Source organism: Oxyura jamaicensis, chromosome 3 (assembly GCF_011077185.1).
Source record: "Oxyura jamaicensis isolate SHBP4307 breed ruddy duck chromosome 3, BPBGC_Ojam_1.0, whole genome shotgun sequence".
Taxonomy (NCBI): domain Eukaryota; kingdom Metazoa; phylum Chordata; class Aves; order Anseriformes; family Anatidae; genus Oxyura; species Oxyura jamaicensis.
The window spans coordinates 26,694,454-26,720,966 of record NC_048895.1 but is presented as its reverse complement, the minus strand read 5'-3'; the positions used below and the strand labels follow the sequence as shown (position 1 = coordinate 26,720,966).

The 26,513-nt window shown below is 33.4% G+C and overlaps 1 protein-coding gene across 1 annotated transcript in view; it reads right to left on the bottom strand.

Annotated features, from left to right (window-relative positions):
• DNAH8 (dynein axonemal heavy chain 8) overlaps positions 1-26,513 on the bottom strand; it is a 131,169-nt gene that overhangs the window by 81,116 nt on the left and 23,540 nt on the right. The window contains exons 17-35 of the mRNA XM_035323204.1: positions 26,292-26,411; positions 25,496-25,631; positions 24,336-24,523; positions 23,097-23,177; positions 22,361-22,477; positions 19,764-19,883; positions 18,772-18,913; positions 18,468-18,574; positions 17,745-17,851; positions 16,130-16,190; positions 13,528-13,723; positions 11,275-11,471; positions 9,475-9,601; positions 7,868-8,103; positions 4,843-4,947; positions 3,697-3,810; positions 3,034-3,096; positions 1,834-1,934; positions 52-189 (exon numbers count right to left, since the gene is read on the bottom strand). Coding sequence (XP_035179095.1) covers positions 52-189; positions 1,834-1,934; positions 3,034-3,096; positions 3,697-3,810; positions 4,843-4,947; positions 7,868-8,103; positions 9,475-9,601; positions 11,275-11,471; positions 13,528-13,723; positions 16,130-16,190; positions 17,745-17,851; positions 18,468-18,574; positions 18,772-18,913; positions 19,764-19,883; positions 22,361-22,477; positions 23,097-23,177; positions 24,336-24,523; positions 25,496-25,631; positions 26,292-26,411 — 2,456 coding nt within the window. The remainder of the gene's footprint in view (positions 1-51; positions 190-1,833; positions 1,935-3,033; positions 3,097-3,696; positions 3,811-4,842; positions 4,948-7,867; positions 8,104-9,474; positions 9,602-11,274; positions 11,472-13,527; positions 13,724-16,129; positions 16,191-17,744; positions 17,852-18,467; positions 18,575-18,771; positions 18,914-19,763; positions 19,884-22,360; positions 22,478-23,096; positions 23,178-24,335; positions 24,524-25,495; positions 25,632-26,291; positions 26,412-26,513) is intronic.

Genomic DNA, 26,513 nt, shown 5'->3' with positions numbered 1-26,513 from the left:
CCTAAATCTTAATTCATGTAATATAAGTTACAGTTCATATTAAGAACACACCTGTTTTGAAAATCCAGAAGCTCAGCATTAATTTTTTCAATATCTACATCTGTCCAAAGTATCTCATAATAACCATTGATGCTGCTTATTACAGTATCATACAATCCATACAATTTCTGAAGTAAGTTTAGCTCCTTCCTGGAACCAAAAAAGTCATATCAATAATTTCAATCAGCTATTTGGATATCTCTCAGTACTTAAATACATGGTATCTGTAATACTACTACCCAAAATTGAGATCAAATAGATTTTATTTCTTAATCTAGAAAACAACAGGTCATTAATACAAACAAACAAACAACAACAACAAAAAAGCAGATGGTGCTGAAGACCTATTATCTACTCTAAACTTATATGGGGAAGTTTTGCTTTGGTATAGTTCTATAAAACTTCAATTCATCTAAAAGATATGATTGTCACCTAATACTCAGCATCTGCATCCTCCCATCAAATACTGTGTGAAATTTTGTGGTCCACAATATAAGAATATAAAACTATTAGAATATGTCCAAGGGAGGGCAACAAAAATGTTGAAAGGACTAGAGGGCGTGAATTATGAAGAGTGGGTGAGAATACTTGCTTTGCTTAGCTTAGAGAAAAGAAAACTGAGGAGTGACTTCACTGCTGTCTACAACTTCCTTAAGATGTGGAGAGGGAGGTGTTGTTCTCTTCTCTCTGGTGAGTAATGATAGGACACAGCTTAAAGCTGAGTCAGGGGAAGGTCTGGATATTAGGACAAGTATATTGGATATTAGGATTAGGTTCTTCACTGAGAGGATGGGTGGTCAAGCACTGGAACAGGTTCCTCAGGGAAGCAGTCATAGCCCAAAGCCTATTGGTGTTTAAAAAACATGTGAACAATTCCCCACAGATATGTGGTTTCACCGTTAGGCCGCCCTGTGTGGAATCCAGAACCGGACCGTATTATCTTTGTGTCTCTCTTCCAAATAAGGATATTTTATGATTCTGTGGTAGTTTATGCACCTTGAGGTGGCTCTGCAGTGCAAAGCAGGGAATGGCAAGCAAGGACAATTAGTCAATTTACTTCAGAAGCACTTTAGGAATTTGAACTAAAATGCAGTTGCAAAAACTGACAGAAAGGCTCCTTAGTACAGCTGCTCAAAAAATTTAGACTTTCGTAAACCTCTATTAATATATGCTAAATATGGTTATATATTGATTGTTCCATGCCTTTTTCTAGTTGTTAGTACTGTGTCTTGTTATGTAAAACTGTAAAAAGGACATAAAACTATTAGACAGCATCCAAAGGAGAGCTACAAGGTCTGGAGGGGAAGACACATAAGGAGCAGCTAAGGCCACATTGTTTGCTCAGCCTAGAGAAGAGGAAACTGAGGGGAGGCCTCATGATGGCTGGCAGCTTCCTCACATGGGGAGCAGAGGGGCAGGCACTGAGCTCTGCTCTCTGGGGACAGCGACAGGACCCGAGGGAACGGCATGGAGCTGGGACAGGGGAGGGTCAGGCTGGGTGTTTGGAAAATGTTCCTCTCCCAGAGGGTGGTTGGGATCTAGAACAGGCTCCCCAAGGAACTGGTCACAGTACCAAGCGTGCTGGAGCTCAAGAAGCACTTGGACAATGCTCTCACATAACATGGTCAGCTTTTTGGGTGGTCCTGTGAGGAGCTAGGAGTTGGAATTCATGATCCTTGTGGGTCACCATTCCAACTCAGGATATTCTATGATTCTATGATTCCCTCTTTGTATACTTTTAGCCTTTCTAACATACTTAATGAACACCTAGGTCAGCTGTATTTCCACAATTACCTGACTTTATGCAAAACTTCATAGTCTGTAACAGGTAATCCAAACAACTGCTCACCAGATGAGTATGTGATAAACTTTCTCCAAAGCTCGTCGAAATTAGCCTGATGACATTAAGATTCATACAGACAAAATAATATATATTTAATTTAAAATAGTCTAATAATAAATCTACAGTTCTACACTTGTCTTAAAACACTTGTATTAGAAGCATAAACGTCTGAAAAATACATTTAATCTAAATTTTTGAAACAGTTCTCATATAAAGCAGTATTCAATTCCGTATTTTGAATTCAATTAGTGAATATACTTATAAAGCAATAATTTAAATAAACATTTTTCAAAAATAGGATGTGAAATTCCGTATCGTGCAGACAGAAAAGTAAATACTTGTATTAGGTGATAACATATACGTCCTGAATTAAAAACACCAAAGAGTGCCAAAAATACAGCCACTTTCAGACAAAGTGTAAGTGCTGTCCAAAGTATTGGATCAACATGGGAAAGTGAAAGAATGATTTGGGTACAAAAGCATTATCTTGGTAGCATAAATGTATCTGACAAATGTATTTGAAGAGGAAATTCAAACAAAGTCACTCCATTTTCAGTATATATTAGATGCTTCTGGAAGTTTAAGATTTTGTTACTTTTTCATTGCTTTTCAAGAACTTTGAATTCACTTTTTACAGAATAAATACATAAGAGACTAACAACAATAGTGTGGGCTGGGGTGGGGGCAGAACCTTCAAGTTATAACTTTCAAAGAAAAGAAGGATAAGAAAAAATGGAATAAAGCTCATTGTAGGACCATGAACTAAGGTTCATAACAAAAACAAAACACTGAGTTGAAAGGCAAGTTTCTAATGGAAAATGTGATCTTTACAAGAGGAAAAGATTAGCTTATGTGACCAATGTATAACCTGTGTTATTTTCAGCTATTATTGAGTTGTACTTGCCTCTTCCTTTTTTTTTACTGCTCTTATTTCTTTAGGTTGATAATTTCTGCTCACAAAACATGAAGAGTTGAGCAAGGTTACCTATCAGCCCTTCCACATTAAGGAAGCTATTACCCGATTGAATATTAAACAAAATACACACCGAGACTGCAGTCTTTGGTAAATGTGTATTTTTCTAAACTCACTTTGATAAGCAACAGTGGATCTAAATTTAATTACTTCAAAATGTAACTGTTTATTTTCTTACCTGAAAGATCTGTAGCCTATTACTAGCTTCCTGAGGTGGAATATTTGGAACCATAGGTCCTTCCTTTTAAAGAAACAACAAAAAACTCAATATTAATTCTCAAAGTGACTGAAGGCCACTGCATATTTACAGTAGCTCATCACAAAATACATAATCTTTTGATAGTCAAGATCCAATCAAGTTACGTGTGTTGGTAATGCAATATTTACAACAGTAAATCGAATAAAAGATAACACATAAAATTAAGAAGACTTTAGCTTAATTAAATTGAGTAGCACTACACTTCATTTCTCATATTTTGTTACTTTTTGAAATAAACAATAAAAATAAAAAATAATAAATATATATGTATATCTCCAGTGAGTGGCCTGCGACACTTTTTTAACATTGAAATACAATCAAAATGTCATAATGTGCTGCAATTTCTCAACTAAGATCTCATGAAAAATCATGCCACCAGGGATTCTCTTCTCAGAGTTGTTTGCACTGTTGTTTCTCCAGACTGAAAAGTATGACCTGTAAGAATGATTGCTTAACAACCATGATATCAAATATTCAGTAGCTCAACAGCAAAAAACTCATGCACCCAACTGATGCAAATAAAAATATTTAAAAGCTAAGTACAAGTCTGTTAGATAACTAAAAAATTAATATTACAGTTACCGTTTCATATGATGTTTCAAAGTTTGATACATCCTCCCGAAAAACTGCAACCGACTCCAGTAAATTACTTTTAAATTTGGGCTGAACTTGAACCAACTCATCTTGAATTCTGGTCTGACAAAAAAGAATAGCAATGAAATACAGTATTATTTTATTTTTTATTTTTTTAAAAAAAACAGGAACAGATATTTGAGCTATATATAACCCAAAATCATACATACATAAGTATTAAAGTTTTGAACAAAAATGAATGATTTGAAACTAAACAGATATTACTTTCTTTCATGGTGCTAATTTTGGTGTTCAGTTTTGGAGATAAAAAGTGGAAACAGCAACAACAGTCTCTCCCCTCTACTTACACATGAGTATTTACAATGCATTTACAACAAAAGGGAAGAGGGGAATAAAAGGACACAGAAAAGAGAACAATAAAGATCATTTTTCTCTCCATTCCTCTCTTCCCTCTAAAAAAAAATCAAAACCCAAATTGTTAGTCCTCTTCCTCATGGATGGCTCAGTGTTTTCTTTAAAGACTTCATTATTCTTTCTTCATTATTTCTTTCTTCAAAAGCTTGAGAGAGAGAACCAAGAACTGCCTGAAATCAAAATATAAAATACTCATGCCCTCTTAAGGCCAGTGATTAATCTGCTCAATAGGATCTAAATATTCCAATAAAATATTTCCATATTTCCACCAAAACTTCCCCATTTCAGGAAAACATCCAACAGACGTTGAACTTTTGAGGGATATGTCTGTCCTAAACAATGAAGTTAAGTGTGCAGTCATCATTTAAGGGGAAGGACGGTGAGAAACTATGCAATTATTAAAATTATGTAACCTAAGAGCAGCAATCTTGATCAGACAAGAATGGAGCAAAAACTGGAAATGAAGGACAGCACAAAAAGCAAAGAGAAGGAATAAATTTTCTATCTAATTTTCTTGCTGATTTTAGGCAACAAAATATAAAATATTTTATAAAATATAAAAGCTATAATAATATTTTAATATTAAACTTCTCTATAAAAATAAAATTAGACAATGAACATCCTAGTGATGTTCACACTAGTGAGCAACTAAGACCAAGAGTCAGAATACAATTGTCCCACACTCATTTATACCCTAAAATGTATTTTTTATATACTTACAGCTTTTTTCTTTAATTTATTAAAAGAATATCTGAGTGAATCAACACCTTCTGATTCCTCTTTTGTAATCTCAATTTCAAATGTGTTTAAAATGGCATAGGCTTCCTAGATTAAAAAAGAAAACCTTAGTAATGATCCACTTTAAGTTCATTTGCAGATACATAGATCCCATATGTTAGTAACATTCCAAAGAAAATCTATGCATTTAATTTAGGTATAAGATATGATTTGTTCTTTAAAAAAAAAAAAAAAAAAAAAAAAAAAAAAAGGATGTTGAATGAATCAGAACTAGAGCAAAACAGAAAAAAAAATATATTTAAATAAAATGCTCTTGGAAGAGATAACAAAGATATACAAACACAATAAATTGAATATTAAATATATATGAAGTTTTATCATGTTAATGATATCTTCATTACACTACCTGAATGTATATTTTGATATGTTTTTTTCCCCACCTCTGAATTACTCTCACTAAATTACACATTTTGGAAATATTTTGTCATCTGACCTATACAATCTTTACTATATGTTTTCAAGCTATCAAGTGTCTGCATAAGTATCTATTACAAGTGTGAATAAATAATAAGAAAGGTTCATAATATAATTTGGAGCTTGCACATCTTCTGTTTTATTACCCTCTTATTAGACAAAGGGAACAAATTATTTAAAAATAAGATTGCCTTCTAATTTTACGGATTCCAAAAAGGTACACGTAAGATTTGTTAATGAAGGCAAACAACTCTATATATCATGTTAGCTGATCCTCAGACCTATGACTTCTATTCTGTGCAGTTTATGTTGTTTCATAAATGTTGTTTCAATAAACAGTTTTTTATTCCATGCAGATACCTGCACTTGGAATTCTCTTGTTCAACTTCTGAGAGGTGTAGACTGAATCACTGAGGTTAGAAGGGGCCTCTAGAGATTGTCTAGTCCATTCCCTTACAAACTCAAGGCAGGGTAACCTAGAACATGTTGCCCAAGACCAGGTCCAGTGTCCAGTCAGGTTTTTCTTCATCTTCTTCTTCAAGGATGGAGATACACTCCAAGTGTGTCTCACCCACCAGAGTAAAAGAGTAGGATCACCTCCCTTGACCTGCTGGAACTCTTCTAACTAATGCTGCCCGGGATACCTTTAACTGTCTTTGCTGCAAGGCCACTTTGTGTATACCAAGAAACACAATTCTTTTTCTGCAGTGCTGATTTCCAGACAGTCACCCCAGCCTTTGCTGGTGCCTATGGTGCCTATTTATTTCCTGGAGCAGGTCTCAGCATCTGCCCTTTTTAAGCTTAGTGAGGTTCCTTTCCAAGTCGCTTTGAAGGGCAGCACAACCATGTGGTATATCAGTCACCTCTTCCAGTTTTGTGTCACCTGCAATCTTGCTGAGGGTGCACTCTGTCCCACCCTCCAGGTCATTAACACAGTACTAGACCTAGGGTGGGCCCGTGTGGTACGCTGCTACTTACAGGCCTCCAACTAGACTTTGTGTCACTGATCATAACACTTTGAGCCTGACAATTCAGCCAACTTTCAGTCAAACTCACTGTCCACTTACCTAGCCCACATTCCATCAGTTTGTCAACAAGAATGTTATGGGAGACAGTGCCAAACTCCTCACTACAATCACAATAAATAATGTCCAATGTTTTCCCCATGTCCACCGAGATAGACATTGTAGAAGCCTATCAAATTGGTCAGGCATGATTCTTCAGACTATAATCAGTCTATGCCTGGTCGCCTTCCAGTCTTACTTTTCCTTACATTAAGCCCTCCTTCCTTCAGTAATGTTCTAGTAAGAAATAAAATGCCTAATCACCCACAAAAGTTCTAATTAAGTTCGCTAAGGAAACAAGACAAAACACTGAACTGTAAAATTACTGATCAGGTGACACTATTTTATATTCAGATCTTGATTTTATCAGCTCTAAACTCTTATTTATTTAAGGAAAGCTCACGAAAGAACAGAGTGACTTGCTAACATGAGTAGTCCTATTGCTATTAGTGGAACTCATTATTTTAGTAAAGAAAAGGAGTAAATGTATAGAATGTCAGATGTAGAAAATATAAGGGTCTGGCAAAGAATCTTTAGACTAATATTCATCTTGAAGTGCCAGAAATTGGTAAAAAATATTATTCCTTCTGCCAGAAGCTGATAAAAATATTCCTTCTGCCAGAAACTGGTAAAAAAATTAATTCCTTCAGAATTTAAAGTATCTTTATTATCTTATTTACAATTTTTGCATCACTTTTCCTACACATGTAAAATCTGAGAAATAAACAGTGCCAAACTCAGTTTCTCTTGCTTATTTTATTTAAACATCTATGTGTATGATTATCGCATCCCTAACTTTTGCCTGACAAGTAGCCTGAAGACACTCAGCCTAAGAAAGAACATTTAGTAATACTTTCTTAACTTAATATTAGGAATAATATCAACAGCCACTGAAAGTCCAAAACAAATGTTATATTAAGCTCACTGTTTCTGAGTACGTTAAAAAATACCAAGTATATATAAAGCTTAATGAGCTTCTTTATCCAGTTAAATTAGGGAAATTGGAAGAATGCTGCAAATTTCTGACAGCGTACAATGATGTGCGGCTGAATGCATTCTGGTTATATTCAAAGGGGTTAGATTATAAAGATGTTTTCTTTTGGATACAGAAGATTTAGGAAAAAGATTAAGGCTAACAGAAAAACAAACAGCAAAAAGGAGATTACTGTTCCCTTCTCTTGTGCTCTCATCTGCTTATTTCTGCATGCTGTCTCCTATATTGTATTTAAGTTATAAATTATTTGAGAATCTACTATTTTAGTCTGCTTTTTTACAGTACCTACCAAAGTATCTAATAGTGATTCATAGTTTATAATAAAAATAGCAATAAAAATATTACTTTGTTTCCTATCTTCAGCTTAAACCCTTTATAACAGTAAACTCCTTATTTTGGTTCTCAGTTTATTTTATGACTCCTTATATATAAATCTAATTGTTTTAATCAAAATAAAAAATTAAAGTCATCTTACTTCAATAGGTCCCAGAGTCATATCCATTTGTATTTTATTATCACGTATGATAGATAAAGCTTCCATTGCCAGTCTGACATCATCTAGGTCACGCAGAGGTCGAGACAATTTCTTTAAATATGTAGTTATGAATGACATCATGTCTGTCATTTTCTTTTTATATTCCTCATTTAAATAATGACAGAGGAGCATCTTCCAGGCTTTGGCTTCAACTGATAAAGCTTTTTTCAGGGGTCCTGATTTAAAAAAAAATTTATATATATAAATCTACACATCACATATGGCTCTTTATAGCAATTCAGAAGAACATCACCAGAAATGCAATCCAATTACTCTAGTTTAAAAATTTTTTAACAATTTCAAGTATACTGGAATACTTTTCTGGTTTTCTGTTTTATATATGTAAGATGCATTGGCAAGTTTATCTGATACGACATAGAGAGATGATAAATAAAGAAGAAAAATACCTAATTATTGATTTACATTCTCAGAGATTATCTTTAATTAGTATATATTAATTAAGTGCATGAAGATCAGTGATATTTAAATACCAGTTGAAGAAATGAAATCTTGAGTTTTCAGTACCGGGATTTGGAACGCTTCATAACTAAAGCTACAAGGTGTCAAATCAGATCATGAACAATTAATGTATGAACACAAACTGACATTGAAGAGACAGAAAAGCCAATCGTTGGCACTTTAACTTATGAGAACAAGTTAGGATTTTAATAAGCAACATCTTATATTCCAGTGACAGAAGCTGAAAGATCCTAACACCATATAACACTTCTGGTTACAAATTGTACAGATGATATGTTTTCCTCTTTAGTAATGCAATTATCAGTATTAAAATTTTGATTCCAAAAGGCCATTAAATATCCACAGCTAATCATCTAAAAATGGTCCTTGTGGATCCCTTCCAACTCTGAATATTCTGTGATTCTCTCCCTACTGTGCGTATATATACATTTATGTACATGCCTATAGGCACATATGCAACATACACACAAGCACTTGCATGCTTACAATACTTAATTATTTCAACATCTTCACTAAACAGGATTGTGCAGCAATGGATTTCTTAAACAAAAATGTGCATTTTATGAAACTTATTTCATTCAGCTGGGGTTAAAATTGTTATTTTCCAAATTGTTATTTTCCATGTAATTGACTATACATTATAATATATATATATAAACAACTAACTCAACTTTTATATACCATGTCTCATACTGCATCATTGACCATCTTATTCATGTTCTCCTAAAAAAAATACAAAACAACTTGAAGAAGTCTTTTAAAATCTTCACCAAGGACCCAACGGTTTTTGTTTGTTGATCTTTGAACATCTGTATTTTGTTAAACAGGGTCTTGCATAATGTCATGGTAGTATTTTCATTAGTTTCATGCCTAACTTTCTATTCTGCACAAAAATAAAAAGTATCCTAGGATCCAAACACTACTATATAGAGAAGCAATATAAACAAAATGAACTGTCCTTGATAACTTCTACTCATATTTGTAAGCATTTTATTTTAGAGAATAAGCCAAGTAACCTCCAAGTATTTTATTCATTATCTATGTACAAAGAAAAGAAAATGTCGTACCTGTGTGCAATTCAATTGGACCAAGAGGAATAATGGGTTTTAAATCTTCCATCTCTTGCTCAAACATAGCATAGTGAAGTATTTCTTCCTTAATTTCAGTAAGAGATGGACAGCTAGCCAAAAATTGCTGTATGAAGGTTAAAATGTCAATCAACAATTATCCTTTTTTCATATTTTTGGTTAAAAAAAGTGGTAACACTTATTCAGTAATTAGTGAAAATGTATATTATGCCTGTATTTAGCCTTCCATGGCCTTGCTAAATTAGTAAAATGCACATGAGTAGACATTCACGTTTATGAATTTCTCTGTCAGTAATTCTCAATCTTGTTGGGAAAAATCTGATCAAATTTAACTGAGAAACAGACATCCAAAACATATTGTTTGTCTACCAGTTTTGTGAGAATAGGTGACATAACAGATCAAAAAATATGTCTGCATTTACAGTAAGGGTAGACCATTAGCAGAATAACATGTGAAACAACTGCAGTAAAACTAATTTTGTAGGGAGTTCCAGGAGCATAAGAACTCAAGTGTAGAAAAGTTTTGTGATCCTGAAAAGCTGCATTTTGGAAATGTTACACAAGATATGTATTCAATATGCCTACATTGCATGGGTAAACAATAAACGCTGAAAGTTCTTTCCCTCTCCTTTTGTATGAGTACCCAGACTGACAGCGGGAAAGTTAGCACAGTGCTGAAGAAGGGGGATGGAAACAAGGGCACGCATGCATAAAAATGAAATGCACTACTATTGAGGCTTCTTCTGTAACACTTTTCTTCAGCATTAACTAGATCAAGCTAACAGCATTTGATTAAACTTAAAATGTAGTTAGACTACGAGTAAAATAAGGTGCATTTCTTAGCCCATATAAATCGCGCAAGTTGCAGTGTGACACCCAAAAGAGACTGGTACTCCTGTAGCAAGCAAGGTGATGTGATATTCACAGATCTATCTATATACAATGTAGTCCTTTAAATAGAAAACAATAGCAAACTGAATTAAGCCAAGGTTAAATGAAGTATATATAGTCGCCAACTTTCTTCTACTGAACCTCTAAATTCAAGCTTTAAATTGAAAATCTGCTGTAGAATAACAGTGTGAATATTCTGAAGATTAATTCCCAGAGACTTCTAATTACTGGAAACAAGCTTTTTCCTTCTCTAGAATGAGCTACATTTTTCTACTGCTTCTGATGACTCAACTTACAGGAAACAACCTGTTAACAGTAACCAGGATTCAATAATTCAAACAACCAGAAAGGGAATACAGGATTTTTTTGCTGGGTAGAGGTTGCAGAACTCACCTCCTAGAATTAACTAGAATTAAAGAAAAGGCAGTGCATAAAAATATGTATTAAACTCAAAATAACAACTTAAATACTTTACATAGAGAAAAATGCACAAGTATCAACACTGACAGTGAGAAGTTCTGTGAAAAACTGGCATACTTTCTTATGGCCTGAAATTTCAGAGTTCCGCAAATAAAAAACAAAGAAATTAAAAACAAGCAAAACAAAACAAAACAAACAACAAAAAAAACTAGGACCACTTTATCATGGTATAGAAGGGCACAGAAGTAGAAAAACCTAACCCTCAACATAAGAAATACGTAGCATGCTATTCCTTCTGCCTAGGAAGTATATTACTACTATCACCACAACTACTTATGTACAGAATCAAAATTTGAGTTTCTAATATCTTTTCTACATTCTTTTTCTTGATCTTTTTTTTCCATCAATGATTTCTAATTTCAAATTATTAGATTAATGAAAAACAATCCTGATCAGCATTAAACTCACCTGAACTTTGGCATCTCTATCTTCTGTCCAGAGCACCTTATATTTCTGAAAATCCTGCAGAGCTTCACTAGCTACTTCTCTAATATAATTCACAGAAGAAGAGAGGAGCACAACTAATTTAGAAATATCTTCATGTTCTGCAACACCTGAGTAAAAATTTCGTAGCTTTCTTTTTATCACAACATCTTTCATTCTTTCTGTAAGATAAAATCATATATAAATTAATAAACTGTTACAATTCTGGTTAATTATAGTTCTTTAAACCTGTGCAGGCCAACTTAAGCACAGTTGCTGTTCAGTAGGGCTGAATAACCTTCTTTATGTGTCTATCTGCTTAATATGAAGGCACCAAGTGCTAGTTCAGTGTAAGCTCTATACAGTTAGGGCAAATTCAGCCTAGAATTAATATTTCCAAATGCAAAGAAAATAGCCTTCTTTGTTCACTGATTTTCCTTTTTCTGGTTTACTTGTAACTAGAAGATGACAAGGCCTCATAAACAGTTTAGGCTTTTTCTTTTAAAATTCATATAATAAGGTTTTAAAATCATATAAACCTCTTAAACAGTGTTTCTTGAACTCTAAGATACTTGAATTACATAGCCCTTCATTAAGTCTCTTTTGTGATATCAAAAGAGACATAGAATTTTGCCAAGTTGCATCTTTTATTAGAGCAAAAATAAAGTTTGTAAGACAAATGTAGCTTCAAAACACAAACTGTTGATATCGAAGTATTTTGAGTTTTGTCTGAAAGAGGGTAGAGCTGAATGAAGGGGAAAAAAAAAAAAGAGAGAGAGAGAAGACTAGAGATTCAACTAACCTTTCAACCTTTCACTTCCAAATATGCCTTCAAAGGCACTTTGAAACAAAACACAGAAGCTACACAAAGGTAGCTGCTGCTCCAGTTACGTTGTTGATTTTGAAACAGGAGCCCAGTCTCCTTTAAGAACTACGAGTATACTCAAACAGAAGGTAAGTAAACTACAATCTTATCATGTCCCTACTTCATCTCTGATGAACTGTTGATACAATCAGGATCAATGTAGACATTGCTGCTCCTAAGTTCTAATGAGCCCCTTCTACCATGACAAGGGCCTGCGCATTTTGAAGCATATGTAAGAGAATGGAGAAGGAAAATTCTACTGCCATCTCTTCCTGCCATCCATGCTGTTTAATGGGGGGATTTAAAGCAATGCCAAGTTTTCTTTTGGTCTGCAAACTTTTTCAGGGATATTGTCACTGAAAACAGAGTCTCAAATTGATCCATCTGTGCCATCTGTTCCATAAAACTAGCTGACCAAATAATAACATATCCTCTCCACACAACTCCCTTTCCTGGGTGTTGCTGATGAGTAGTTTTAAAGTAATGAAAAAGATTACTCACTAACTTTGTATTTTGACACAGCAGAAGAAATGGCTATGGCTGTCTTATGAGTATTAGTCTTAGTGTATTAATCTCTGCCACCCTGCTTAAAGAGATTATTTTTCTACGTCTGTGCTACAAATGATTTTAAATCCCAACTCTGGACTATGGGAGAGAAAAAATTTCCAGGATACTAAAGATTTCCCAAAGGAATCACAACAAAGATGTAACTGCAGTGCAGATCAATTAAGAGAACCTGACAGTAAAAGTCTGTTGTTTTTCTTTGATTGGTTGTTTTTGTGGGTGCTTGCTTCATATGGACATCTAACCATAGAAACAGGAATTTCTGCATAGAAATAATATTAGGGAAAAAAGTATCTGACTAGAATGCCTGCAGGTCTATCTACATTGTGAATATTCACATGAACAAACACTTCAATTGTTTTATAATCCATTCTGGGAATACAGCCAGCAAATAAAGGTTGTCACTGAAATCTAATGGTTATACTAGCTCTCTTTCTATCTCAATATTTCAATGACAGTCTACATAATTGTTTATGGCTACAACAATAACATAACAAGTAAGTAAGAAGATGACCTAACAAGTTTACTTTCCCTCAGTTAAATAGGGGATTCATAATTTAGCATTTAAAAAAAAAAAAAAAAAAAAAAAAAAACTTTGCTTATTGCTTCTCAAGTTTCTAATACCTACATAAACCAGAAAAGCTATTTCTGAAAAATACAGTTAATTAAAAAAAATAAGAACAACATATTAATTCAAAAAAATCCAGTTTGCTTCTTTGAAACAAAGTAAATATATTCATAAATATTTATATATGACATTTTTATTAAAATAAATTTTTTAAAATAAGTTTAAAAAAAGTGCAACTTACTCTCCTCTTTTTTGGTTAATTTTCCTGATAATCCAAAACCTGCTGAAGATACTCGATGTGTGTCTAGTTCTGCTTTTAAATTAGATTTTTGCAAACGCCTTTGTCCCCACTGAGCAACTCCACGACTTACATCCAGTACCAGTTGAATCATACGATTGATGGCTTGCTGTATATCATCTAAATTGGGAACCATTACCTATTCAAAATAGTTGAAATATTGTTGAAAACAAATGCAGGTGACTGTCATTTTCCAAGACCTCAGTTTTACTCTACTCATAGTTAATTGTAGAACATGCTCCAGAAAAGAAAAATGTAAGTAAGAGTTTGCCTGCCTCAGAATTGCCTCTAAAGGAATGAAATATACTATACTGACCGGCTACCTATTTATACACTTACACTGTAGGCAAGCTGACATGAAAGTATTAGTAGTCTGTTTTTGTGTTCTTTTTTTTACAGTTGTTTTTACAATTCCTAAAATATTTTTAACAACATTTTTAAAATACTTTTTTACAGTCTAGGGAATACACTACAAGCCTTATTTCCCGCATTCTAGAATCACAAAGCATCAAAAACATTAGCCCAAGTTCCTCTTCTCTGTTGCTCTTAACCTCTGGATTGTAAATACTGTGAGAGGATTGGTCATGAAAGTACATACGGACAGCTCATTTCAAATAAGAATATTTACAAATATATACCTTCTTCTTCTAAGTGCTTATCTATACATGCATTCATGCCATGGGACATAAGACAAGCAACAGTCACCTAGATCAAAGTGCCGAAGGTTCAAGTTGAATAAATATTTTTTTCTCCCCAAAGTAGCATCACTTCAAACTTCAGCAAGAGCACAGTGTTTAGTAAATAAATGAGACTCCATGCAGTAGCCCTGAAGACCTCAACTTCTATATTTGGCAAGGATGTTGTAACAAGCCAGAAGGGGTAGAGAATTAATTATCAATTACCAGAGTAAAAAGAGGATTCTTGATTTGGAACAAAAACAAAAAGCTAACAGAACAGGGTCAAACCACGCTGTCCACGCTGTATAAATGCTATTATGCTCCCTAGCATAGTTTGAGGTGATGAAAAATAGCACTCTCGCAGACAAAACTCAGCCACAGTTTGGAGGATAAAACATGATGAGTGCTGAACCTAACACACAGTTTGAATGCAAACTCTTGGATTCAGGAGAAAAAGCATTTATTACTGTAAATAAAAGCCATTTCAGGTCAGTTGACTTTGAGGTCAAAAACCAGCCTTTAGCCACTTCTATTTAGTAGCACACAAACAGACAGAAAGTCCAAAACACAGAACAAACAACTGCATTGTCAGAATAATGTTAATTGTAGCTTTATCTTGTCCTTGTCTGATATGAAGTCCATGTAGGATAAGGTGGAGGAAATGCCCACATCTGTTCCTCCAGGATGCTTAACAGGAGAAAGAACCTACCTGAGAGTTATCCAGAAAAGAACAGAAAAACAGCATTTGTTTTTAAACATGAGAACAAAGAACTTGGATTTAAAAAAAAAAAAAAAAAAAAAAAAAAAAGCGACTCATGTTTTATTAATCAATTTTACAGACTGAGCAGTTGTATGCATAAAAGCAAGGAACTTGTAAAATCCTATTTGTTAACATAAAGCGGTACGTTTTACCCAACATTACTTGATTGCTACCCTGGATCAGCCAAGAATTTCAGAGGATTTGAGAGAAAGATAGGTGCATTTACCTTTGCAGTGGACAGAGCCTGAAGCATTATGCAAATATTCATAAGGTAAAAATTCCACACTTTTGCAGACCTTGTAAATGTGTACACAGTGTGAAGTATAGTAAAATGTCTGACACTGATGCTGTGTTCAAACTAAGGAATATCACCTTAGAACAGAACCTCTATTCCATTATCATTTCACATATGTAAAACTAAATTGTCATAAGACAATTGGACAGTATTATCTTCTCACATATAAAATAAAACAACATATGTATTGCTGACAAAATTATCTTACTCTACAACAGGAAAACAAATTCATCTATTAATTCTTTGCAATCTGGTTGCCTTTTTGGTCTCTGCACACAGAAATCCACAGCTGAATTCTTGCTTTTTAATCTCATTTTTTCTTGAGCTTTCCTCTTTCAGGTCATCTTACTTCCTACTGAGGTGACTAAAACCAAATTGAGCACAAATAATGCTCATGATTTTTATTCAACAAAGGATTTAAATATGCAAAGAACAAATCAGTTAAAATAAATAAGTATATAGAAACCATATATATAGAAACATTTTGTTCCAACAATTCTATCAGTACAAGTGAAGGAGATTGGTAATCATTCTGCAAAGACCATTGATGAATAGATTGCAATATAATTTCTGAAATACAGAAGAACAATAAAAGGCCAGATTCTGCAGGTACTACTAAGACAAAAACAAGGACCACTAGTACTGTGAGCAAATTTCATCTGTACTGTCAGTGCACAAAAGGGCCTGAGCAACTGTTCTCCTTCTGAATGGGTGCTGGTTCAGCAGAAGAGTGCCCACAGCCTGTGCTTGGGCAAATGCAGACATAATCATAATATAGTGTATTTTACCGTATCTGTATGACACATAACTTACCACATTAGGAATTGCAAGGTGTACTTCTGCCTTTAGAAAAGAGACAATCTCTTCCGATTTGCTTGGGTGAGCAGAAAACATTGTTCTCCCAAATGCAGTTTTGCTGAAAATAATTTTGAAACATGTCATAAGTACTTCACCATGAAATACACTCAAATTACCTTAGAAACATCAGTTTGAGATACCTTTTATGGAGAAACCTTTATGAAAAAATTTCACATCAGTGTACCAGCTACTTGACAAAGCTTCCAGAAGTTTTATGTTTTAAGGGTGAAAATAATAGCCAGAGCTTCATCACTCACACAAAGGTTATTTTGGATCTAGGCATTTATTTCAGAATTTTGTATCTAGAATATCTTCTGATTTGGGATTTTTATCTCCAAATTTAAGAATGATGGAACTGTGCCAGTATTATGAGTAGGTTAAAAAGGTTAAAAAGGTAAAACCTTATAAAAAGGTTTTACTGACCATTTCATGTAACAACCTATTAAGAGTTGCCTCATTACGTTTTAGATAAATGTTCAACTGCACAGAATAGTTTCAAAGATGATAATCTGGTACAAAATGATAGACAAAATAAAAATGAGTCCACTAAAAACTAAAGACAAAGTACAACATACAATTTCTGAATGCTATACCATGACACAGCAACCAAAAAAAGCAGCATTCAACAAATGTAAATACTGTAGTCAATAGCAAATACTGTAGTCAAAAATAGAGGAAAAAAATCTTTAATCATTACAACTGTTAAGGACGCAACCAACAAAGATCATGTTTTAAAAACATTTTGTATGAGAGATGCCCTCAGAAAATAAATAAATAAACAAAACAAAACAGTAACACAAGCTTCCACATATATTAAAAGCAAAACATTGTCAACTTTACCTGCTTAAAATAAATTCTTAATAGGATTCTAAGTAGGCTAGCTTTTTAATAAACAATATATTATACAGAAGAAATTCTGTCTCTGAAGTATATGCCTCATCCAGCAGAGAACAATCTATAGAAATTATACCGAATAGAATAATACAACTGAATGAATAGAAGAAAATGGTACAACTGTATGGATCTTGACATTATCAGATAAAATTAATAGTGATGCATGGATGATCTTTAACCCATGACAAACAATTCTGAGTGAACAGCCATGTTTACACAAATAATCTGAAGTAAAACGAATATATGGGCATGCTGCCACATATGACCTAAGTCATAAGTGACCATATGGTCACTTAAGTTCTAATCGTTCACATTGGACAATAAATTGAACTAACATCTTGAAAGCAATCCCAAGGGAAATACATACGAATAAAAACAAAAGGGTGTAGGCTGAGGGGAAAGAAGTAGAAAAAAAACTAAAATTTTCTGCACAAAAGAAAGTGCATAGAATATAACTAACAACCTAAAGATGTAAAGAATAAAAGAAAAGTGTGGGCCCAAGGCATCGCTGCAACAAAGAGCGAGCACTCTCGTGGTTCTGCTTGAGCTATAAAAGGTCTGGAACTCTTTGACTAATGACACATGCACCCCACATGAATATAAGTGCATTATTATGTTAACACAGACATAACTGTTTTGGTAATACTGTAGAAGAAATATTTCATTTGCAACTCACTTTGAAACAAATATTCTTTTTTTAAGACTATCCAAAGACAGTCGGGTGGCTTTCTGGAGACTATCTAGAAGCTGGTGACTGAAATAGGCAACCACCTCTTTACATTTCTGTAATAGAAACAAGCAAGCAAGCAAAGAAATAAATAAATAACAACATTATTTAGTGTTGTATTCAGAAAGGAACATGAAGATTATTTCAAAGTGTATTGGTCAAGCATAACAGTCTGAAGAAATTTATGCTGTAAAGCTACATGAGAAACACAAGGGGAGACAGGGAAGAAAACAGCTTGTGAGTAAATACGTAAAAGCTGCATGGAGAAGATATATATAAAATATAACAAGGTTGTCTTAAGAAGAATATAAAAATACAGCAACATGTTTTATTGGGCTTATGTGGCAAGGCTTTGGTAGCAGGAGAACTGCAGGGATGGCCTCTGTGAGAATAGCCCAGCAGCTCCCCCCTGACACTAACTGGTGAGTGATCTCCCTGTCCTCATCTCAATCCATGAGCCTTTTTTCAATATTGTTTTCATATTTTCTCCCCATTCTTTTGAGGGGGAGTGAGGCAGCAGCGTGGTAGAACTTAGATGCTGATAATTTTTACATGACATTTTGTATTCTCTATGTAATGTCTTTCTGTAACATGGATATCCAATTTATCCTCAAGATACTTAATTTCATTAATTTGATCACTCAAAAAGTTTCCCTTCTTATCACAAAATACCTTTTTAAACTCATCCTCTTTATCATTGCCCTTGCTATCATCACCACGAAGAGCTCCAGTATTTTCTCTCTCATCTTCATTTCCAAACACTACATGTTTTTCTTTTACTGTATATTAAAAAATAATAATAAATGCATTTTGTTAACTGAAATATGTTCTGCGTTGAAGCGTGCCACAGACATCTTTACACTCAATACAGTATTGCTAGCTCAAGCAATTAGCTAAAACAATTCAATTTTGATATGTACTAGTTAAGTCTAGAGAAATAGGGACAGATATTTCCATTTAAATTTTAATTATCTACCTGGTGATGCGTGCTTTTTTGATGCTTTCTCAGAATGTTTAATTTCATAATTATTTTCAAATACAGATATTAAGTCTTGAACAGCATCTTCAATATGCATACTTTTGTGATTCAATAACTCAGCACATTCTTTAGTGTAAGTCTGTTAAGTAAAAATAACAAGGAATCATCTTAGTACCACTAGCTATCTTATCACCTTGACCTTTCATGGAGAACCAAATAATTTACATGAATACCATCCTTCAAATGGAGACTATATGAAGGAAAGAGTTTTCTTTGAAAAGAAACCTGAGAAACCAAAATCAAAACCTTTTTTCTATTTTGGAAAATTGAAATTTGTGTATTTTCTATTTTCTTTTTTTTTCTATTTTTTAAGTTTTCCTGTTACATTATAATTATATTTTCATGTTTGTTTGTTTGTTTTTCCATTTGCAAAATGCTATGAAATTTTTAAAGTCCAGAAGGAATCACCGAATACTAAAGGGAGGTAATAATCTGAATCTGAAGTTATCCAAATAAAGTCTTTCAACTACCCTTAATGAATGTATTTACTTGAACTGTTATATATAATAATACAATAATAAAGCAAAAAATGCATTTAGTCTCATTTGAAATCAAAGAAACTTTCAAATTCTCAAATATACTTTTTGGAAGGTATTTTTTTTTTTAACCTTCTTTCAAAAGGTTTAAAAAAAGAAAAAGAAAGAAAAAAAGGCTGTATACGTCCAAATATCTTCATACAAAAAATCTAATATAATTATAAAGCAGCTAAATAAATAGATATGTTTGAAATACTACCATATAAGTACCTCAAATGCCTAAGTACCAATTTAAAGACACAAAATATTTTAACCAAAATATGTTAATCAAAACCAATATTTTTTGTATTCCTGCAGTGAGAAGAATTCTTTTCGAGATTTATGTTAATTTACTAAGAGACTGATTGTAACATACTCAAGAATTGTAGTTCAAGGGTCTAAAGCAGCACATACCTCGTTGCGTGTCAACATATCCTCTACTTTGACAGAACCATCTACTGGTAAGGCAATTAAGAGAGTATTTGATATTTCATTTAATATTAAATCAATTCGGACTTCACTTAAATCATTTACCTAGAAGGGAAAAATCATGTTAACTCCATATATTTGTGTAAGGCATAATCTATTCTTTTGGAGACTTTTTAACAGATATACAGTATTTTGCAGAGAGAAAAAAAAAAAAAAAAAGAAAAAAAAAAAAGAAAAAAAAAGGTATCTACCGAGTGAAAATGTAAAAGCCTTATAACGTAGAAAATCCTCTGAGAAAGTGAATCATAACAGAAAAACAAACAAGCAACAACAAAAAATTGAGGTAAAAGGGTAAAAGGATCAGTGCACAAAACCTTAAGATGACAGAAGCAGAGAAAAAAGGAAGCAAAACAATGGCTTGAATTATGGCAACTTAGGGGATATTTACAGTGGCTAAATACAGTCTTTACTGTGCATTATCCTCTATTATATACAGATAGAATTTAGGGAGATGAGTACCCAACAAAAAAGTTCAGCCTTTGTTAATATGTTCACTGCAGACAGTCTGAAATATGAACAAGGAAAGAATAGATAAGTCTGGAAATAGTATGTTTACTATTGCCATAGAAAACAAAACTAGGTTGCTAGGAGTGTATGTATTTAAATCCTATACACTTTGATAACAGTTCTAAAAGGATTATTACTGTGCACAGTTTCATTTAGACAGTTCATTAAAAACAAAATCTTGTAATTCATAAGTTCTGCTGGTTCCATATTGGGAATCAGACAAATGAATCCTGGAGAAAGTGATATCTTTAGAGAAAAGTGTGTTTCCACCTATTTGTTCACAGAATTCTAGTTATCAGCATCATATTTTGAAATTTGTCTTCAGACAGGATAAGCAATGATTTAATTTCTGCATGAGTTTCCATTGACAGCTCTTTGAGCTGGTCCATTTTGGAGACTAGATAAATAAACAAATACGCAAAGAACTACCTCCCGTGCCCTAAGAATGTCATCAGAAAGTGGCCCTGAGACTTAAAGGTAGCTTCTTTACTTTTTTCTTCTGTCCTTAAAGTTCAGAAATTGATGGAATGGGAGAGAACTTTTGCTCCATGATGTTACCTGTGCTTGACTTACAGAGGAATTTGTGGCCATGATAAAGGAAAGATTCCTGAAGCATCCTTGCTATTCTAACAACAGTTTTAGGCAGACAGGCAGTAGCAGTAAGTTAGATCCCAGACTATGGGAATTATACAGGCTACACTGATCTAGATCAAGAGTAGTAAAACAAGCTATGCTAATATAGGATGATTAGCTTCTTGTTCATGATCTTGCTGGCCATGATTCTAGTTTTAAGACAAGGGGGCCACAAGCTTCTCCTGCTTGTAGTCAACATAGTTTTCACTAGGCTTTTGATTCCAACTTACAGCATTTTTAGCATTCAGTTGTCATGGCAGATTTCAAATAAAATTGGTTTTTGTCCAATTTTTAACTTTTTACCTGAAAGATTCCACATCTGTAATATCCTCTTGTTTTCCAGCCTATCACCCAAGCCTTTGTTTCGTAACATGTTTCATAACACAGTTCCTCTATTTGTTTGCAATACTCCACCCACAGCAAACAAGGGTCAAACCAAGTTTACATCTTTTTGTTTTGATATGGGATGGCTAAAAAATGTGAAATATATACAACCTACATATTTAAGGAAAATAGAGAATATCTACAAAATACCTAGTTATTTCAGATATATTCAGGCTCACAATCATTAATTTCTTACACAATCAATCTTTTTTCCAGCTTTAGCAAACGAAGCACTAGATTTAATTGTTTTACTGCCATACAGAAAGAGAATCCAATACACCCACCAGAAATTCTCTACCACAGAAAACACAGCTTATAATGGAAGTAAGAAAGATCATAGCCATACAGTTCAATAATCAGACAAGAAATATGATCTGAATATCACAGAGAAGTAGCAGCTTGAGAACCATCAATACAGTTCTGCAAGCACATTAATGTAATCAGCAGAACTCAAATTGAGTTAATCACTAACACAGGAAAAAAGCACAGACTCAGTCAGCATACAGAGAAATGTGAGGGAAAAAAGCATGCTTCCCTTCATCATTTTGTGGACTGTACAAGGAGAAGACAATTTCACAGCATTTCTGCTATGAATACAGTTAACATTAAAATTTTCACCAGTGGATAACCTTTGCATGGAGGTATCTTCTGTGCAACTGCACTCGTGGCCAGCTGCTCAAGAAAGAAGCAGAAGTTGAAAATCAGAGTGATAGTCACAGAACAAGAGGACAACAGGTGGAAATATATTGTACTGCAAGAAGAGAAGCAAAGATCAAACATACAAGCGTAATCAGTGGAGAGAATCACTGAGTACATCGTTCTAAAAAAAAAAAAAAAAAAAAAGGGCAACAAAAACAGCCCACTGATACTTTGAAAATCAAGCAAAATTTTACGTATTTCAAGAGGTAAACCTGGACTGATTTGCAATATGAAGAGCAGTGTACTTGGAGCAATTGTTTTAAACTAGCATTTAATTTAGGTAGTCATCAAAAGTATACCTTTTTCAAAAACTGTTTAAACATATTTAGAACTTCATCAGATTCTTGAAAGAAACTGTCCAGTGTCACAGATGACCAAGTCAACATGGTAAGTCCTTGCCTCAACACAGCTTCCATCTAAGCATAAAAACATTTATTTCATAGATTAAAGAGAAAAAAAAGAAAAAAGAAATGTAATTTAAAACAAATGCCATTATTATTAAAATCACTGAGAAAAGAGTTGTATAAGTTTTGTAAGGAAGTTTAATAAGTTCAAGAAAAATGTCAAGGAAATTTATGCAATACGGGAAGAGAAGGGGTAGGGCATACTACAGCCTCCATCCATAACTGTAAAGTGTACATGCTCAGCAAAGATCTTCCTCTTCCTGCTCTTCTGGATAGTATCTTTTAGTATTTGAACTAAATGAAATATGTAATTTCATGTGAAAACCTATAAACTGAGGTAAGTGATAATTCCATGTCAAAGGTAAAGAATCGTGTGGATAAATACACTCACAAAGCCCATATTCTTTGTTCCACTGGGTTTATATCTCAAAGGCATTAAGATTATTCTACTCTAATACACATTATTTGAGCATTATATGTGGGATACAAAGAGCAAATGTTTGGTCTTAAAGATATTAGTAAAATTCATTAAGTCCACAACATGCAAATTCTTTGAGTATTTTAAAGTTACAAACTATTATTAAATTCCACTTCTTCTGAAGTGTGCTGAAGTGCATTCAGCAATACCAACCTTCTGCATTTTCGGTGTCATTAGATTTACAAAAATGGTTCGTGTTTCTTGACACAAATCTTCATAGCATTGAAGAAGACCCTGTTAATTAATAGGAAGGGGTAGTATCAAGAAGAGTATCTTACCTGCTTTCATTACTGATGCAAACATACTGTTATATAAAAAAGTCATCACAAAAAAAATTACAAAGAACACAGTACAGGACTACTTTTGAAAAAGGTGTAGTATTTTACCCTGATACCATATACCTATGAACACCATTTCTGGAAGGTAATAGAACTGTATCATGCTACTCACTAAGAATAAAAGCAGCCTTCATACAGCACATTCCCAGTCCTCAGGCAACAAAGTATGGTCTTTCTCTAGAACTCAAGGCAGCTTGGGCTAGAGTGATCATAACTTAAGATAACTCTCTTGAAACTATTTAACGCTTTAGATAACTCAAGTCACATATAAACTCAGTTTCAAAATATCCTCTTGTCTTTTGTCTTACATACATACACATACAAAAACAAACAAACAAACAAAACTATCAGAGGGAATCCACTCAAAATCTTACACAGTATACCTAATCCCTAAAATACAAGCTTCTTGAAAAATCTGTGGCAAATGCTACAACAGATAGCAGAAATCTACTTCTCGAGCACAGTCTGTGAAGTTATTGATGTTTTTGTGGCTCACCATATCTTCCAAATAAGGAATTCCAATCTTTACTTCTCAGAAGCAGCGTAAAATTGTTCTTCACTGATTTTCAAAGAGTGAATGTATTTTGGATGGCTTTGTTTCAGTACCAGAATACACTTAACACACCACAAAGTATGAGCAATATAAATGCTTCTACTTTAAGTATAGAACAGCACACACTGCGGTTACCACAGGTTTTTTAAATGAGATTCTCTATGTCCACCTGTCCATTCCACAAACTTACCTTAAACCATCTTATATCCAGCTTTAACATTCACCTTGGATAACAAGTTTTTGTTTTGTTTTGTTTTTAAACAAATACTTCACATCTCTTACTGGAGGGTGCATTAGCTGCTAAATTCTTGTGTAAATCTACATATTCCCAAACACTGGCAATGATCTAAGGAAAAGGTACAATTTTTCATCTGATTCATCTTAATCTACCCACATAACTGATAAAAGTAAAATTTAAAGGAGAACAAGGATCAATAAGATTAACCTTACAAAAACAATCTTTATTTCTCCAAAAGTAATCATGATAATTTTTTAACTTACCTCTAAACGCAACTTGTTTGACTTCAAGTTATTTTCTACTTTTAATATCTTTTTGGCTTGCTCTGGTACTTCCAAGCCCAGCTTTATCATACATTTAGTCTCTCGGACAATCTCTGGAATTTGAGGATCAAAATTAACCAGGAACTTCCCAGTTTTAGGATGACGCACAAGTACTGTAGCTTGTAAGGCTGTAAAGACATTATTATGTCAGTGACTGAGACAAATGATTGTTTTGGCTATATAACTTATAATGGAATACAGATTTCTAACATTATTATATAGTGATTAAATTTTTGGTTACTTGCAAAATTGTTTTATACTGTTCTCAGTTAAAGAAAATATACAACTGATTTTCACCATGTTTCTTTTCTGCCATATAACCTCTCTCTTCATAAGCCAAACAAGCCTTGGTGCCAGTATTATTTTTGGTATATATATTTTTTTAGATTGAGTTACAAAATTATCAACATCATTTTCTAAGAACAAAGAAACATAAAACATATAAGAGCTGCTCAGTATCTTACAGGAAATTGTAAGAGGATGAATACTTAGTGATATTTCAAAACTACCAAACTAAATTAAAAGCATAAACACTACACTAAAACGTTTGTTGACTCTGTGATGACACCGTTACAATTTTGTTCTTATGGATCTACTTGCAGATTTAAAGCTAAAAATTGACTACAATTTACTTGAAAAATCTATTTTTTTAAAAAAATCATCTTCATCTCCCATTTAATCTTAAAATGCTAGAACTTGGTTAACATATTTTTTTCTAGCCATAAAGTGATACTTGTCCTGAAAGGGATTGTGATACTCCAACTACATAAATTGTTACAGTGGAAAGAAAACAGAAATAATTCTTAGATGGCATATAAGAATTACTCAGAAATGAACTACTGTGGGCCTTAATTTTGTTTCAGTACATTCCTTCCAGTTATCTGTCAAACAATGCACCAAAACTTCAATTCTCTGCATCAAAACCAAGTTTCAAGGACAGACAGAGACACAGATTTGCATTATTGGGGCTGCTTATTAGAACATAACCTAATCTAATGTGTACATTTTAAGGATAAATAAGGCTTAAAAATTATCTGATTTGCATCATCTTAACATTCAATAACAATTAGAAGAAAACAATTACATGTTCAATTACTTACGATATTGTAATTCTGAGATTTCCTTCATCCACACGTTATGATAGACTACCTCAAATTCTACCAATACATAGGCAATTCTGTTGTATAATCGAACAACTGCTTTACCTTCTGGACTTGTCAAGATATTTGAATTTTTCTATTAAAACACAGAACATTCCAATTAATACCAAATCAAAAGAAATACATTCTATTTGGGTTTTTCCTCCATTTAGCTACTGACTATACATTATTTAAGTTATTGCAAATTACAGTTACAGAATTATTTAAAATGTTATTTATTAATCAAGTTTATAGGACAGTGAAGTCAATAGGAATCTGTAGAGTAATTAATAGTAAATAAATAACACAATTACTTTATTATACTGTGTTACACACATGTAATTACCAGTGAAATGGATGCTCAGTTCAAATAAAAAATGAATAGTAACTAAAAATCTCATTTTGAAAGAAAAAAAAAAAGTGTACTTTTGAAAGAAAAATAAATAAATCTTCTTCTGTAATTGGTACCGATCGGTGGCTGGAATGGTGAGACATTTCTTCGGGTAGTGTGAAAACAGATCAAGTCAGTGCATATTTCCAGCTTGGTGTGCTAGTTCAGAAACAAGTCAAAGAAATACTACATCTTGGATGCACAATAGTGGTTATTGTGGAGCATATGTGCTTTAAATAGCAATTCACATACAAAGAGCCCAGCATATGACAAGTGACTACATCATAACTAGGAACAGTATGGTCACTCCACTGAAGTAAGGTCATGGTTACAAAAAATACTTAATTTTTCCTCACAACAACTTACATGGAAATAGTCGATTGGTTCATTTATCCTCCTAAAGAGCTGTCTCACCCACAGTATCTTTCCTGCAACAGGTGGCATGTTTCGAGCAAGAGGAGGGTCATCTTTCTGAATTTGGTAAAGCTGCAATAAGAACAGTATCACTAAACACATGAATTAAATAAAAGAAACTGTTAAAACATTAAACTGTTTTTTCTTCCAGAAGAAATCACAATTGCTTCTCCC